The sequence below is a fragment of the Thunnus thynnus genome, chromosome 1 (genome assembly GCF_963924715.1).
Source record: "Thunnus thynnus chromosome 1, fThuThy2.1, whole genome shotgun sequence".
In the NCBI taxonomy this organism is placed as follows: domain Eukaryota; kingdom Metazoa; phylum Chordata; class Actinopteri; order Scombriformes; family Scombridae; genus Thunnus; species Thunnus thynnus.
In genome coordinates this window covers 15,349,775-15,363,042 of record NC_089517.1, presented here as the reverse complement: position 1 = coordinate 15,363,042, position 13,268 = coordinate 15,349,775, and the positions used below count along the sequence as shown (strand labels likewise).

The 13,268-nt window shown below is 38.3% G+C and overlaps 1 protein-coding gene across 1 annotated transcript; it reads left to right on the top strand.

The window, feature by feature from the left end:
- Window positions 1–1,992: 1,992 nt before the first annotated feature.
- Window positions 1,993–11,554, top strand: pros1 (protein S). The gene is made up of 14 exons (XM_067586329.1): window positions 1,993–2,351; window positions 2,978–3,135; window positions 3,499–3,523; window positions 3,633–3,716; window positions 4,004–4,126; window positions 4,266–4,391; window positions 5,641–5,769; window positions 6,408–6,648; window positions 7,743–7,929; window positions 8,095–8,259; window positions 8,376–8,544; window positions 9,059–9,195; window positions 9,326–9,554; window positions 10,449–11,554. Exons 1-14 carry the CDS (start codon window positions 2,273–2,275, stop codon window positions 10,634–10,636), a joined length of 2,040 nt encoding a protein of 679 aa, XP_067442430.1. The 5' UTR covers window positions 1,993–2,272; the 3' UTR covers window positions 10,637–11,554.
- The last annotated feature ends 1,714 nt before the right edge of the window (window positions 11,555–13,268 follow it).

Below are 13,268 nucleotides of genomic sequence, written 5' to 3'. Positions count from 1 at the left end.
ACGTTTTTGGGATAATAACAATAGAAGAATCATCTTAAACATGGCACCTTTCTCACAGCAGACATTTTGAAATCTTCCATTTCATTGATTCTAGTAAGTCAACATATACAATATAGGACCCAGACACTATAAACCACCATTTATGTAATTAATTACACCAGTGTTTGACATGTGACAAAGGTCTAATGTGAAAAATGCTTTTGAGATAACATAAAGCGATTTGTAAGAGATTTTGTGCTAAAAACATTATTTTTTGATACTAATAATGAATCAGCTCTATACATTATCATCAATCTCCCCATACATAATAAAGGTAGACAACTGGAAATCAGACAAGCCTCTATGTGTAGTGTAAGCTAACTCTCCAGCACAAAATGGAGTAGAGCTAGCTTAAATAAGTTTATGAGTGGTTCATGAAAATCTAGTAAGCTACAGACCAACATTTTCTATATATATTTAAATATTTACTTTAAAAAAAACGTATAAAGTGACTATTGGATTCACACCGAAGCAATGCCAATGGATTATCTTGTTGCTCTGTGTCTGCTGCATGTGTAAGTGGTGTTATGTAAGTCTAAACAACTTTATTGAGCCAAACTGGGTCAACAAGGTCATTTTTTGCCATGTTCAAAACATGATTTAACACTTAGTTATACCATTTAAATGGTAACATTAACGCTAGGCCTGCCTGTGTCTCGTGACTAAAGTTACCAGTTTAAGCTAGCTAGCTTTGGCTAAGTGGAAATGTAATTGATTAGTGATAATAGTTTTAGAAATGTGGGAACTGTAGAGAATTATTAAATCAATTATTAACAGCACTTGCCGCAAACAAAAACAAACAAACAAAAAAGGCTTAAAGGACCACTTCACAATTTTTCAAATCTGTCTAAGAACAACAGTCAGGTGCCCAAATGAACATTGAAACAGGTTTTTCTTGCCATTAATCATTCCTTCTGTCCACACTGACCAACTGTTCAACTTAAAGTTCATCATCAATCTGTTTAAAAATGGAAGAAGGAAGTGTCCATTTTTGTTGTCAGTTGCCTAGCAACAGTGTTCTCTGGTCACTTTTACATTTTTACATTTGAATGTTGAAAATCTGGCAGCAGATGTCGGGCCTGTGTGGGTCTGCTTTGAGTTTGTCTTGGACTTTTTGTGTCCCCTAGTGGTAAAAATATTGCAGCTGTATGAGTTTAGAAATGTGTCTCTATGCTTTATATATTCAAGATTCAAGAGCTTTTATTGTCACATGCACAGCAACTTCTTCAAACCCTAGTCCCAATTAGAGTATATAATAAAATGTTTACAATTCTGTTTTTTTTTTAAAAGGAGAGAGAAGAGATAAGATAGAGACTAATTAAAATATATGCAAATATGCATTATATTGCACATAAGTGATAAATAGATGAATGTATGGCACATAATGGATGATAAATACTTCTGATAAAAATATACATATTGTCTAGTAGGGGTATCTGAGTGCTTGCGTAAGCTTTGTTGTTAATAACCCTCCATATTTTTGTGTGAGTGTGTGAGCATTTCCATAAATCCTTTGTGCTCCAGGCCTCCTATCCTGTATGTTGAATTTTGGAAAGCTATTTTCTGCATGAGTTCAACCAACCAGCAGCCAGCAAAGCAGCAACATGCATGAAAGTAAACAATGGCAGCGTGTGTGTATGTGTGTGTATGTACGACGTATTCCGCATGTTGTGGGGACTCGCCGCCCTGACGGGGACAAAAAGCAAGTCCCCTTGACGTAAATCATTAATTTTAGGGTGAAGACTCGGTTTAAATTTAAGGTTACTTTAGGGTTATGGTAAGGCATGTGGTGGTTAAGGTTAAGGTGAAGTCTCCAGGAAATGAATGTAAGTCTATGTAATGTCCTCTGAAGTGATGGATACACAACTGTGTGTGTGTGTGTGTGTGTGTGTGTGTGTGTGTGTGTGTGTGTGTGTGTGTGTTTGCAGCGCTCCCTAGCTGCCTCATACCCCTCTTTCTCTTTCTCCCTCTCTGCTCTCCTGGCAGCTCCCTCCACTCCTCTCTCTCTCTCTCTCTCTCTCTCTCTCTCTCTCTCTCTCTCTCTCTCTCTCTCTCTCTCTCTCTCTCTCTCTCTTTCACACTCTCTCCCTCTGTCTCCCTCTCTCTCTCTCATTCTCTCTCTACGAAAACACTTTCGGGAAGAATAAAGTTTTTTCCCCCCTCACACGGACCTGTGCTCAGCCAGTCTTTACTCAGAGCCAAACCGTGGCCTAGCAGGAAGAACGGCTCGACTATGTGGAGAAAGAAACGGGCACTTGGGGAAACCGTGGCTTGTCTCGTATTTCTTGTGACGCTCGCCGATGCTTATCGATGTAAGTATGTCAGTGTTTGTATCTGAACTCTACGTGTTGGTGTAATTCACAAAAAAAATATCCCGTTACAGTCTATTTAGCCCCAGTGTCCCAGTTGGAAACGAACAGCTCTCAGCCTGCATGTTGGGAAGCTTGTTAAAAGTTGAGCTATAACTTTTTCTAACACGGAGAACAGAAAGTGTGCGGAGGTCATGACTCCTTTTTTTTTCTACACCGTTGAAAAAAAAAAAAAGCTTGGACAACATGAACTCCGTGTTACAACAACCAGAGGTCATTTCTTGGAAATAACGGTTTCGCAATGACCTTTTTCTTTTCCAGGCCAAATCATAATTAGGTTGTCCACTTTGTCCATGCAGGCACCCCCAGCCACATCAGCCATCTGTCATGAGGAAACAGAGGACTTAAATTCCTGCTGGGATCAGTCATGTGTTATTACAATGCAGCTGCATATGCCTGCTTTTTATGCATTAATCACACATTTGAAAGTGTCACTTGCACAGTTTGTTCAGCTCTTATTGTTGTAATAGGGTAAATTTATAGTAAACACGCAAACAACAGCACTGACAATCAAATTATAGCTTTACACAATAATCGAGTATGTGCTTGTGTGTCCGTGTATCTTTTAGTCCTGAGCCACAGCACAGCCTCCCAGTTCCTGAGCAGGCACAGGAGAGCCAACTCTCTGTTTGAGGAGAGCAAGAAGGGCAACCTGGAGAGGGAGTGCATCGAGGAGCTGTGCAACAAGGAGGAGGCCAGGGAGATCTTCGAGAACCAGCCGGAGACGGTAAGAAAGAGGGCAAACCCGTGACCACACTGTATGGTTTGGTGCTTTCTGGGAGGAAGAAGAAGTGAAATTATAGACGGATTAAACAGAGGGATAGTATGTGTGTGTGTAGGCACTAACATGTACCATGTTGTTTCAGTTCCAGTATGACGAAGAAAAAAGAGAAACGCTATGTAGATGTAGTCAGATGTTGTGTTTTATTGAACAAAAGCTGGCAACACACCTGCCAGGACTACAATATTTAATACATATATGTACCCAACCTATGACAAGACACACACTAATATACAACTAAGACACAAAAACATGCACTGAAGTTGAAGAATGCGCCACAAAATGTACACTCTGTCCTTTCTCTTTCAGGAGTACTTCTACCCCAAGTATATTGGTAAGTTTTGCATTATTTATTGCGCCTCTTAACATGTTTTAATGTATTTTTTGTTTTGCCTTTACTGGTCTCGTTCTGATTTTAAAAAAAAAAACACTTTTTGTTTAAGTGTGCCTGGGTTCACACCGTGTCGGCATCAACAACCAGAACTCGGATACTGTCATCCCATCGGATCTCCGCACTTGTGTAAAGGGTGAGGGGATTTTTTTTTTTTTTTTTTTAGTAGAAGATGTTTGCATTTTTATGTAAAGCTAATCAATGTTAGCTTCACCTGTGAGATGCTTTCATTATGGCTAAGACTGACATGAGCATGCTGTTAAAGTTAAAGTAGATCTAAAACAGTCTTGCCTGCCATCTCCTGTCATCATCTGTTTTTATCCCACATGGATTTTGTTAAAACATTTATTACGGTTGATGTCATGGTTATGTTTTTATTACATCCTGTTTCTGTGTCAAAAAAATCTGTTTGTTGTGTGGCAGAGATCAGTGACCAGTGCACGCCGTTTCCATGCTACAGGGAGGGTTCAGAGCGCTGCATTGACGGCCAGGCCTCCTTCACATGCGTGTGTAAGCCCGGCTGGAAGGGGCCACGCTGTGAGAATGGTGAGCCTTGATACATAATTTGAGATGATATATGTACTTATGTATTGATTACAAAAATCCTTTCAAATAAAATCAGTCTTTAAGCTGATAATACAGATACAGATACATGTTGTGGTATGATTTTTTTATCACTGCGCAGACATCAATGAGTGTTCAGATCCTGAGTTTCCAGCAGGGTGTAACCAAAAATGCTACAACATCCCCGGCAGTTTCCACTGCATGTGTGAAGAAGGCTACTTCATCAGTGACAAAATCAAGTGCACGGGTAAGACTGCAATTTGTACATCTGAAGTGCAGTAATGTGATGAATTGTGTACAGCTGTGTTTGTGTGTGTGTGTGTCATATATGAAGACAACCAGCTGTTTTACTGCCCCTATAGTAGAAATGAGACTCCTATAAAGTGCTGTTCAGCAGCTGAGCAAACATACACACATATACACACATGTCCACTTCCTTTTTATTTATTCATATGAATGGAGGAACCCTATGCACTTCATAACAAATCTCTGATCTTCCAGCTGTTGCTGTCCTCAGGGCCTGAAACATTTGTTATTTTTGAGACTAACCTGAGGTGACCTCTTATGTAACGGAATGGGAAGGATTTGGTTTTAAGGCATCTGAAAAGTTTGTTCATCCTTTCGCTGTAAACAGATCATCTTGGCTGTTAGGACCTGCTTATTATTTGTCATTGCTTGTTGTCTCATTTCCATATTTTTTTCTAGCTTTCCCTTTTTTTTGTGTGTGTGTGTGTGGGCAGTTCATTCACTGTTTGTCTTTGAGTGTGTTGAATGCTTGTTCAGTACAAAGTCTTCACAAACATGAACTGAGCCAGATTGGTACATTTGCTTTCATTTTTTTTGATTGGTTAAGGGGATTTGCACGTAGCTTGTCAATACAAATCCCAAATTGTACATTACTGTCGGCCATTTTCCAAAGCTATGTACTTTTATAACTTTTTTTTGTGCTGCAGTTAGTGATTATTTTTATTTTTCAATTACTCTGTCAATTATTTTTTGAGTCTTCAATTAATGTTTTCTTTAGTCCATGAAATGTAAAAAAAAATGCCTATGTGACAAAGCCCAAAGAGACATCTACAAACAGTTCAAAACACAGATATTCAATTTACAATTTAATTTGAAACTGTTTTTTTTGTTTTTATTTCATAAATGGCTTAATGGTCAATTGATTGTCAACATTGTTGGTTAATTTTCTGTCGATTGAATAGTTGTTTAAGCACTACATTCAAAGTTGGCCACTGAAACTTTTCCTGTATTATTTTCACATTTATTTTCACATTTAAGTTTTATTTAGGTAGGTCATTCTCCTTTAAATGTAAGCGTAGGTTTCTGTAGTTAATCTCATTTCAGTCACATTGGTTCATTTCATCCATGTGCCAAAACTACTCTTGAAGTTACCCCCATATACTGTAGTTTATTTGCCATTTACTGTTTTAATCAGGATTTAGATTTTTCATATTCCAAAGTCTTAAAAGAGTTTGTTCTTTGTTTTCCAGATATCGATGAATGCCGATTGTACCCCAGTATTTGTGAAGCGCCCTCTAAATGTGTCAACACACCGGGCATGTACGAGTGTGAGTGTCCCCTGGGACTCAAGTACAACTTCACTTCCAAAACCTGCGACGGTGAGACCTGAAATTACTGTACTTGTTTTACCTCCTTGAGTCATATAAGCTGACCGACAAAACTCACTATCACATGACAAAGCAGAGAATAGTGTGCACCAGTTTTTGTTTGTTAAAATCCCACTGATTAATAGTAGTAATCACACACACTCCAGACAAACGGGGCAAAATATCTGAAGGCCGTCTTTCCAAGATTACTGCAGGAACATTTAATGTCAGCTAGTCTTGAGAACGGGTATTAAAAGTAGAATGTCTTGGGTGCAGGAGTGACGATACATAAGGTGGTAGTTTTTGAAATACAATAGTCCTTTAGAAATGAATAGATAAAAGTGCTGATCTTGCCTGACAGAGAGGGAAGGCCAGCCCACCTTCTGATACAAGACACAATGATGGCTGCCATATGGTGTAGTCAGTGATTCATCTAAGAGCTGAATGAAAGACAGCATGCAGATGTTTGAGATTAGAGATAAGAGCATGTCTATAAATAACAACACCACAATCTAATACAAAGAGAAAGGTTGATTCTACAATCCTTTTCCTACCTCCTACTATTATTTAATTAGCGACTTAAGTCGTCTATGTGGGTTTTAAATATGACTGTGAGTTAAATATAAATACGACTGTTCCTGTTGTTGCAGATGTGGACGAGTGCAAGATGAACGTGTGCGATGGCACTTGTATAAACACAGTGGGCAGCTACACGTGCCACTGTGATGGTCGTCGGGGTCTTCGTTTGGCGGAGGACGAGCGATACTGTCAATCAATCCCAGTTTGTGTCGATCTCTATGAATTTAAACATCCCGAGATGCTTTACCTGGGGGAGCAGTTCGCAGGGCTTCCTGTCATTTATCTGCGCTTTCGTCTGCCTGAGAACACAAAGTGAGTGTCTTTCTCACACATACACAAAAATGTAGTATACTTATTTCCTTAAAAGATCATAAAAGTATTCTGTGTTTTAGTGGAAATGTTTTATGCTTAGTTAACAAGAGTTACCCTAAAAGTTACCTCTGTTTTCAGTATGAGACTTGACAGTTGGCAGTGATAGATGATTCACAACGATAAGTGTGAAATTTCATCATTGACCTTAGAAACAGTAGTTTGACCAAAAAAAAAAATCTTAACCACAATTCTTACCAGCTTTGTTCAGGGGTTTTCCGGATGGAGTATCTATTGTCTGAAGACTGTAACATGTGGCTTACAGCTCCATCTCAGCCTACATGACACAAAAATGTCATTTTTCCAGTAACATAAACAGGCATGATTTTTTAACTTTTACCTTCCTCAAGCAAGTTGCTCTAGGAATTTATTTACTATGGATTAAATCAGTAAATGCCTGGAAAAACACATTCACACATGAAAAACTTAGTGAATGTTAATGTATGTGAAGTATACTTTTTTGGGGGATTTATATGTTTTACTATTTTCTACCCTAATATATGCCAACGTATTCAACAATACAATAAATGAATATATATGTACAATATATATGTAAACACATTCACACATACTGTGTATACATACATATCACTACATTGACAAAATTATGAAAAAAGAAGGAAAATAATTAGAAATAAAGGGAGTCTAAAGTAAAAAAAAACAACTCAAAAGTAGGGGTTCTCTGGTAAGACTGAGCATGAGTAGACTGGAGGGCTGTAAGTGGAGGAAAGAAAAAAGAAATTAAACGATTTCTGTCATCACTTAACACAGTGTTGTGAAGAAGAGGGAAAAATTAAGCACAAATCATTGAAATATAAAGTAATAATGATATTGAAAGAAGAGTGTATCATGATTGTGATTCAAATTAATGGGGTCCCTTTAATAAAGAAAATCAGATTTTTGACATTTTGAATGAAAAGTATACTTGATTTTCATTGACTAGGCTGAAACATTGGTGTGAGCAATTCAATTACATGTTTAGTTAGATTACTAGATAAGCTCATATTTCTTTTTATCTTTTTATTTCTGGCTGTTAGGTTTGCAGCAGAGTTTGACTTCCGTACATTTGATCCAGAGGGAGTTGTTCTGTATGCTGAGTCCTCCCAGGACTCATGGTTCATGCTGGGGCTAAGAGGTGGTCGCATTGAAGTCCAGTTCAAAAACCAGCACACATTTAAGGTCACCAGTGGAGGCAAAGCCATCAATGATGGACAGTGGCATGTGGTAAGAAAGAGCTGTAAACCGGTAAATCTCTAACTTAGATAAACTGAGTTGACTGGAAGTGGGTTCTGTTGTGGTAGTTACATGCTTTGGTGATTGTATTAAACTGTGTTCAGCTGTAGTAAGGTGAGAAAAAGTTATGATAACAGCACTATGTGTAACATGCAGATCTCTGTGGATGAACTGGAGAGCAGCATCAGTGTGAAGATCAGCAAGGAAGCTGTAATGAGCATCAACAGCCCTGAGAGTCTCTTTACTTCAGTTAATGGCAAACTGGAGACCAAGGTCTACATCGCTGGTCTGCCCAACCGCACTGACAACGTTATCAAACCTGTAAGCTGACCTGTCTGAAAGTAATCAATTTCATAACACAGTGAAGTAAATATGTCGGAATTTACTTTGGACCAGCTCCAATCCAGCGATGTACTGTTTATCCATCCGTCCTTTAGATCAACCCCCGACTTGATGGCTGCATCCGGGGATGGAACTTGATGAACCAGGGGGCATCTGGGGTAAAGGAGGTCATCCAGGAGAAGGAGAGCAAACACTGCTTTGTGTTTGTTGAACGAGGATCTTTCTTCACTGGTGAAGGACTGGCACAATTCAACATTGACTACAGTGAGTAAGTTAAGTTGTACTTTATTAAAACCCCCTGGGGAAGTTCAGCCTCTGCATTTCATCCATCAGAACTATTTAGAAGCACTGAGCAGCCACAGCATAATAGCCCAGAACCACATCTAGAGGATGGTGCCTTGGTCAAGTATTATCTGACACGCATGTGTTTCAGGGTGGGAGGAAACTGAAGCAACTGGAGAAAACACATGTGGAGCTCATAAAAACTCCACACAGGAAGTCCCTAGTCTCGCCAGACGGGTTCAAAAGCATTAAGTACTGTATATAGCAATGTAGACCAGCTAAGGCACAAAACAGACATATACAGTAGGTTTCTTTGTAGTTGTTACATCTATATACTGTATGTCCCATATATGCCATATGTTAGGAATATAACCTTTCCAGGATATTCTCAGGAATTCATAAACACGTCTTTAAAGTTGGGACCAAGGAAATTAACATGTTTCTATGTTTTCAGAAATATAAATACATTTGCTTTTCCCTGTGTCTGTGTGACTAGGTGATTCTGGGAGCTGGAACGTGGATGTAACGATGAGCGTACGTCTGTCCAGCAGCACAGGGGTCCTCCTTGCTCTTGTCCACAACAACACGGTCCCCCTCTCGGTCGCCGTGGTAACGCAGGGAGAAGACGAGGCTGTGAGTGCATTTACATGTTTGTTGTAAATAAGCATGTTTGTAATTTTACATGCAGGCTAACACATACACATACAATACACAAACACACATGCTTAAAGCTTGCAATGTTGTCGCCCCCTCTCTGCTCCAGAACCTTCAAGTGTTCTTGGATGGCGTTTCAGTGGCAACGCTGGACTCTTTGATGTTTTGTTACCCCGACCGGCTGACGGTGCAGCTGAATGTAACTCCAACAGATATCCAAATCTCAGCTAACTCCTCCACTGTTAAATACATAAAGTCTGATGCCCTGCAGGAGGCACTGGAGCGCCTCAACTCCACCATGCAGAACCCTGTCAGCACCTACATTGGTGGGATACCAGGTCAGTTATAAAGCAGCAGGTAAAGTGACTAAGGGTTAGGGTTCCTGGTTATAATCATTTCAATATGAGTACTTTAGCAAACTTAAATGAAACATCGTCATGTTGTAACTGAAGAGCTGTAGATTACCCCCTACTTAATCTACTAAAGTGAAAATAGAATTACAGATGTTTTTAATCAAAAAAAGCACAAGTACATGAAAAAAAATTTCATTAGTCACTCTCCCTTCATCTGAATATAATACCGTATCGAAAGTGAAGAAGTTGTAGCTTGTCAACGAGTAGTCCGAAAATATGACAGCTCGTGTTTTGACTAAAACTGAACCAGATTTATCCAGTTTTCAGAATTAACTTTAAATCCTGCTGAAATCTGTTGTGTTAGTTTCCTAAGAAGGAAGTTGTTATCTTTCTCTGGAGTTATGAGTGTGCAGCTTTCCTGTAACCCACAAAAAAAGATGTGTTTTCCCTCAGTTTTGTAATGTCTTTTCAATTTCTGAATTGCGAAGTATGCCATAAACTCAGCTTTGAAAATATTTACTCTAGACTGACTGATACTGGATTTTGATCCTGATGTTGGTGTTTGAGAGTTTAAAAAGTCTTAAAATTATATGGCTGATAGAAACGTGAACACATAGCATAAGAATTTTGGATAAGGATTTTTTTAATATTGGGACCAAGTTATGTAATGAGTAGGACATTTTACTGTTGGAAAATAAACTTGTCAGCGCTACAGTATCTGACAAACTATGCAATGGAAACACTCTTTTTAAATTATGTCAAATACATGTTTGGCAGTATTGTACTTCAACGTATACATTACATACATACATATTACATATACACCTATACCAATATATCTGCAGTACATTGATTTTGCTCAATGTCTCTTTCTCTCAGACGATGTCCCATTACCTGCCACCCCTGTCACGGCTTTTTATCACGGCTGCATGGACATCACGATCAGCGGCCACCAGCTGGACTTTGACGAAGCGCTCAGCAAACATAACAGTATTAAGTCCCATTCCTGTCCTCCCGCCTCTGCCCCTGAGACTCACTCTGATGTACCCCACCCGCACAGAAAGTGACCTTAATTAACAACCAGAACTATTTTAAAAGCCCTCACATTAGGCAGCGTCCCACAGTGCCCTCTTCTTGGGATATTTTGGAAAAAGAGATATAGGAGAACAGATGAAAGGGAGAGAAGGAAGTGAGAAAGAAGTGACAAGAAGAGGAGATAATGGTAGAAAGTTATAGTCATTTTTATCGACTTTCTCGGGTTTATGATATTGTCAATTTCCTGGGAGAATTTTGTTTTGGGTTTTTTTTTTCATGAGGTACGACGAAAGCTGGCTTGTCAGTGAGCTAATAAGAAGCTTGATGGCAGTAATGACGTAGTTGTAGCAGTTGGTTGCAATGAATTATATGATTTCCAAGAAACATTGAAAAAGAGCTGAGCTCTGTTTCACACATACCATGTGTTGTGCAAGAGATGGTTGTGTTTGTGTAGAGAAATAAACAAATGGTCACTGCTGACCAGGCTTTGAGACCACCTGCATCTTTTTCCCTGTTGTTGAATCATGGTACTTTTTGTAATTTCTCTTTCATTCTAGTCTCTTGGAGGAAAATGTGTGGAGACAACTAGTTAAAGTCAAGGTTGTAGAGCTTCTAGATGGCTGTGAAAGCCTCCAAACGTTCAATCCAATTCTTTTACATTTTCTTGTTTGAATTAAACTCCCTTATTGTAGCTCTGCCTTCAAAACTTGTTGAATTGGTTTAGAAACCTTGAACATGGTTGGTTGTTTCACCGCTCTCGTCCACATTTAAGCCAGAACCTACCATGGTCGTCACCAGATGCATTCCTCTCTATACAACTTGTTCTTCTATTTTTGTCCTCATCGAGTTTGCCTTGTATATAAAACAAGCCCTCTTTAATATATAACTTAAATGTAGTTGTTCTGTGTTTGTTTTATGTTTCTTTTAATAAAATTGGTCAAAGCAACCTATCTCGACACTACATTGCTTTCTTAAGCCTTCTAGCCTTAGTGAGTAACGGGAGTTTGTTTGAGTTTCTTGTGCTCGTTTATCTTGGAGGCCACACAGGAAAACTTATTTCATTTCCATAGAGAATTAAATTTGAATTAAGGAAAATATTAACAGTATTTAAAATGTGTTTCTGGCAGCAGCTTATGCTACTCACAGCTCATTTTGTGGTTTTGGAAGTGACATTAGAGCATATTCTAAAGTGTCAAACAACCTCTGAGTCTGTCATTCAGTAACTGTATTTGAAGATACTGGGTTGATCATAATGACATGCAACAAAGAATTAATAATTCAGTAGTATGCGAAGGAAAGCACACTTTCAGATTATTTCCTGTTATTGTCTCCTAGCACTGCTTCTATCCAAAATCGTTGGTGACATAACAAACTCATCGCAGCTATTTACAAAATACTGTTTAATCCAGGTCTGTTTTCCTTTCACATAAACTGATTTAAATCATCTTTTCATTTAGAGATTTCTGTAGTCATGGATGGGACCATGACACTACACCATTATGCTCCATGCTGCCACCATCATTCCACTTTCTAGTATTTTGAGCATATGAAACATTATTATCGATAGCACCATCACACCCTTTAATTTTTTGGGTGACCTCTGCAATACTTTGTGTGTAAAACCCCTAAATTCAGTGAATATATGCCGTCCATATATCAGTCAGTCAATAAATCAGTCAATTTAAGATGTTGGTTCCATACTAAATACATAACAAATAGATAATATTAATATAACTTGCAACAGATTTTTTGTGGTTACTCTGTTAACATGCTTTATGCTGCTACTACTTAACATTTACAGTGACAAAAGGTTATTTCAGCTCTTAAAAAGTACTTCTGCATCGCCATAAATTCACTCATGACTATGTCCTCTGAGCATTATTTTTAAACAATTATATTGCTGCAGCCTGAGAGGCATATCACTTAATTTATCCTGATTTACAATTGAGTGATGAGGAGCACTTGAACAAAACTAGCAAAAACCAATTTCATTGTAACAAATAGTTCGACTCATGTGACACAATGGCCTACATAGAGAGAGATGGGAATACAGAGGAAAAGTAAGTCAATTACAAGCAGAAAGCAGAACTGACGTGAGTTGGTCTGACGAGAAGTGAGATAATGAAAAAATACAGAGGAACTCTAAAACCAGACTTTCAGTCATCAGGCTTCAGAGCAAACAAAACTGAAACTAAAACATGATTGGTAAAAGAATGTATGGGTCTAAACTAAACTGCCCTAACAGATTTTAAACTGTATAATTGTTGCTCTGATACCACTATACAGTGGTGGAGGAAGTGTTCAGATCCTTTACTTAAACGTAGTAATACCACAATATAGAAATACTCTATAATAAGTTAAAGTCCTGCATTCAAATGAAAAGTTAAGTATTAAAGTATCATCAGCATAATATACCTCTACTTCAAGTGTCAACAGTAAAAATGCACATTACACAGAGTAGCTCCTTGCAGAAAATGATATCATTATACCGTATGTATTATTAGATTACAACTGTTCATGCTTTAACAACTTTCAAATATTGTTGTACATGCTCCACTGAATTTAAGATGGAAATATTGTACTTCCACTACGATATTTGACAGCTATAGTAGTTACTGTTCATTTGTAGATTATGAGTTTATATACAAGAGAAATGATGATCTC

Bases quoted from the DNA above. Each gene is read 5' to 3' on its own strand.
- pros1 (XM_067586329.1), top strand. From the start codon at position 2,273: ATGTGGAGAAAGAAACGGGCACTTGGGGAAACCGTGGCTTGTCTCGTA. The intron at 3,136-3,498 runs GTAAGAAAGAGG...TTTCTCTTTCAG, and splicing joins TCGAGAACCAGCCGGAGACG to GAGTACTTCTACCCCAAGTA. The intron at 4,127-4,265 runs GTGAGCCTTGAT...ATCACTGCGCAG, and splicing joins GGGGCCACGCTGTGAGAATG to ACATCAATGAGTGTTCAGAT.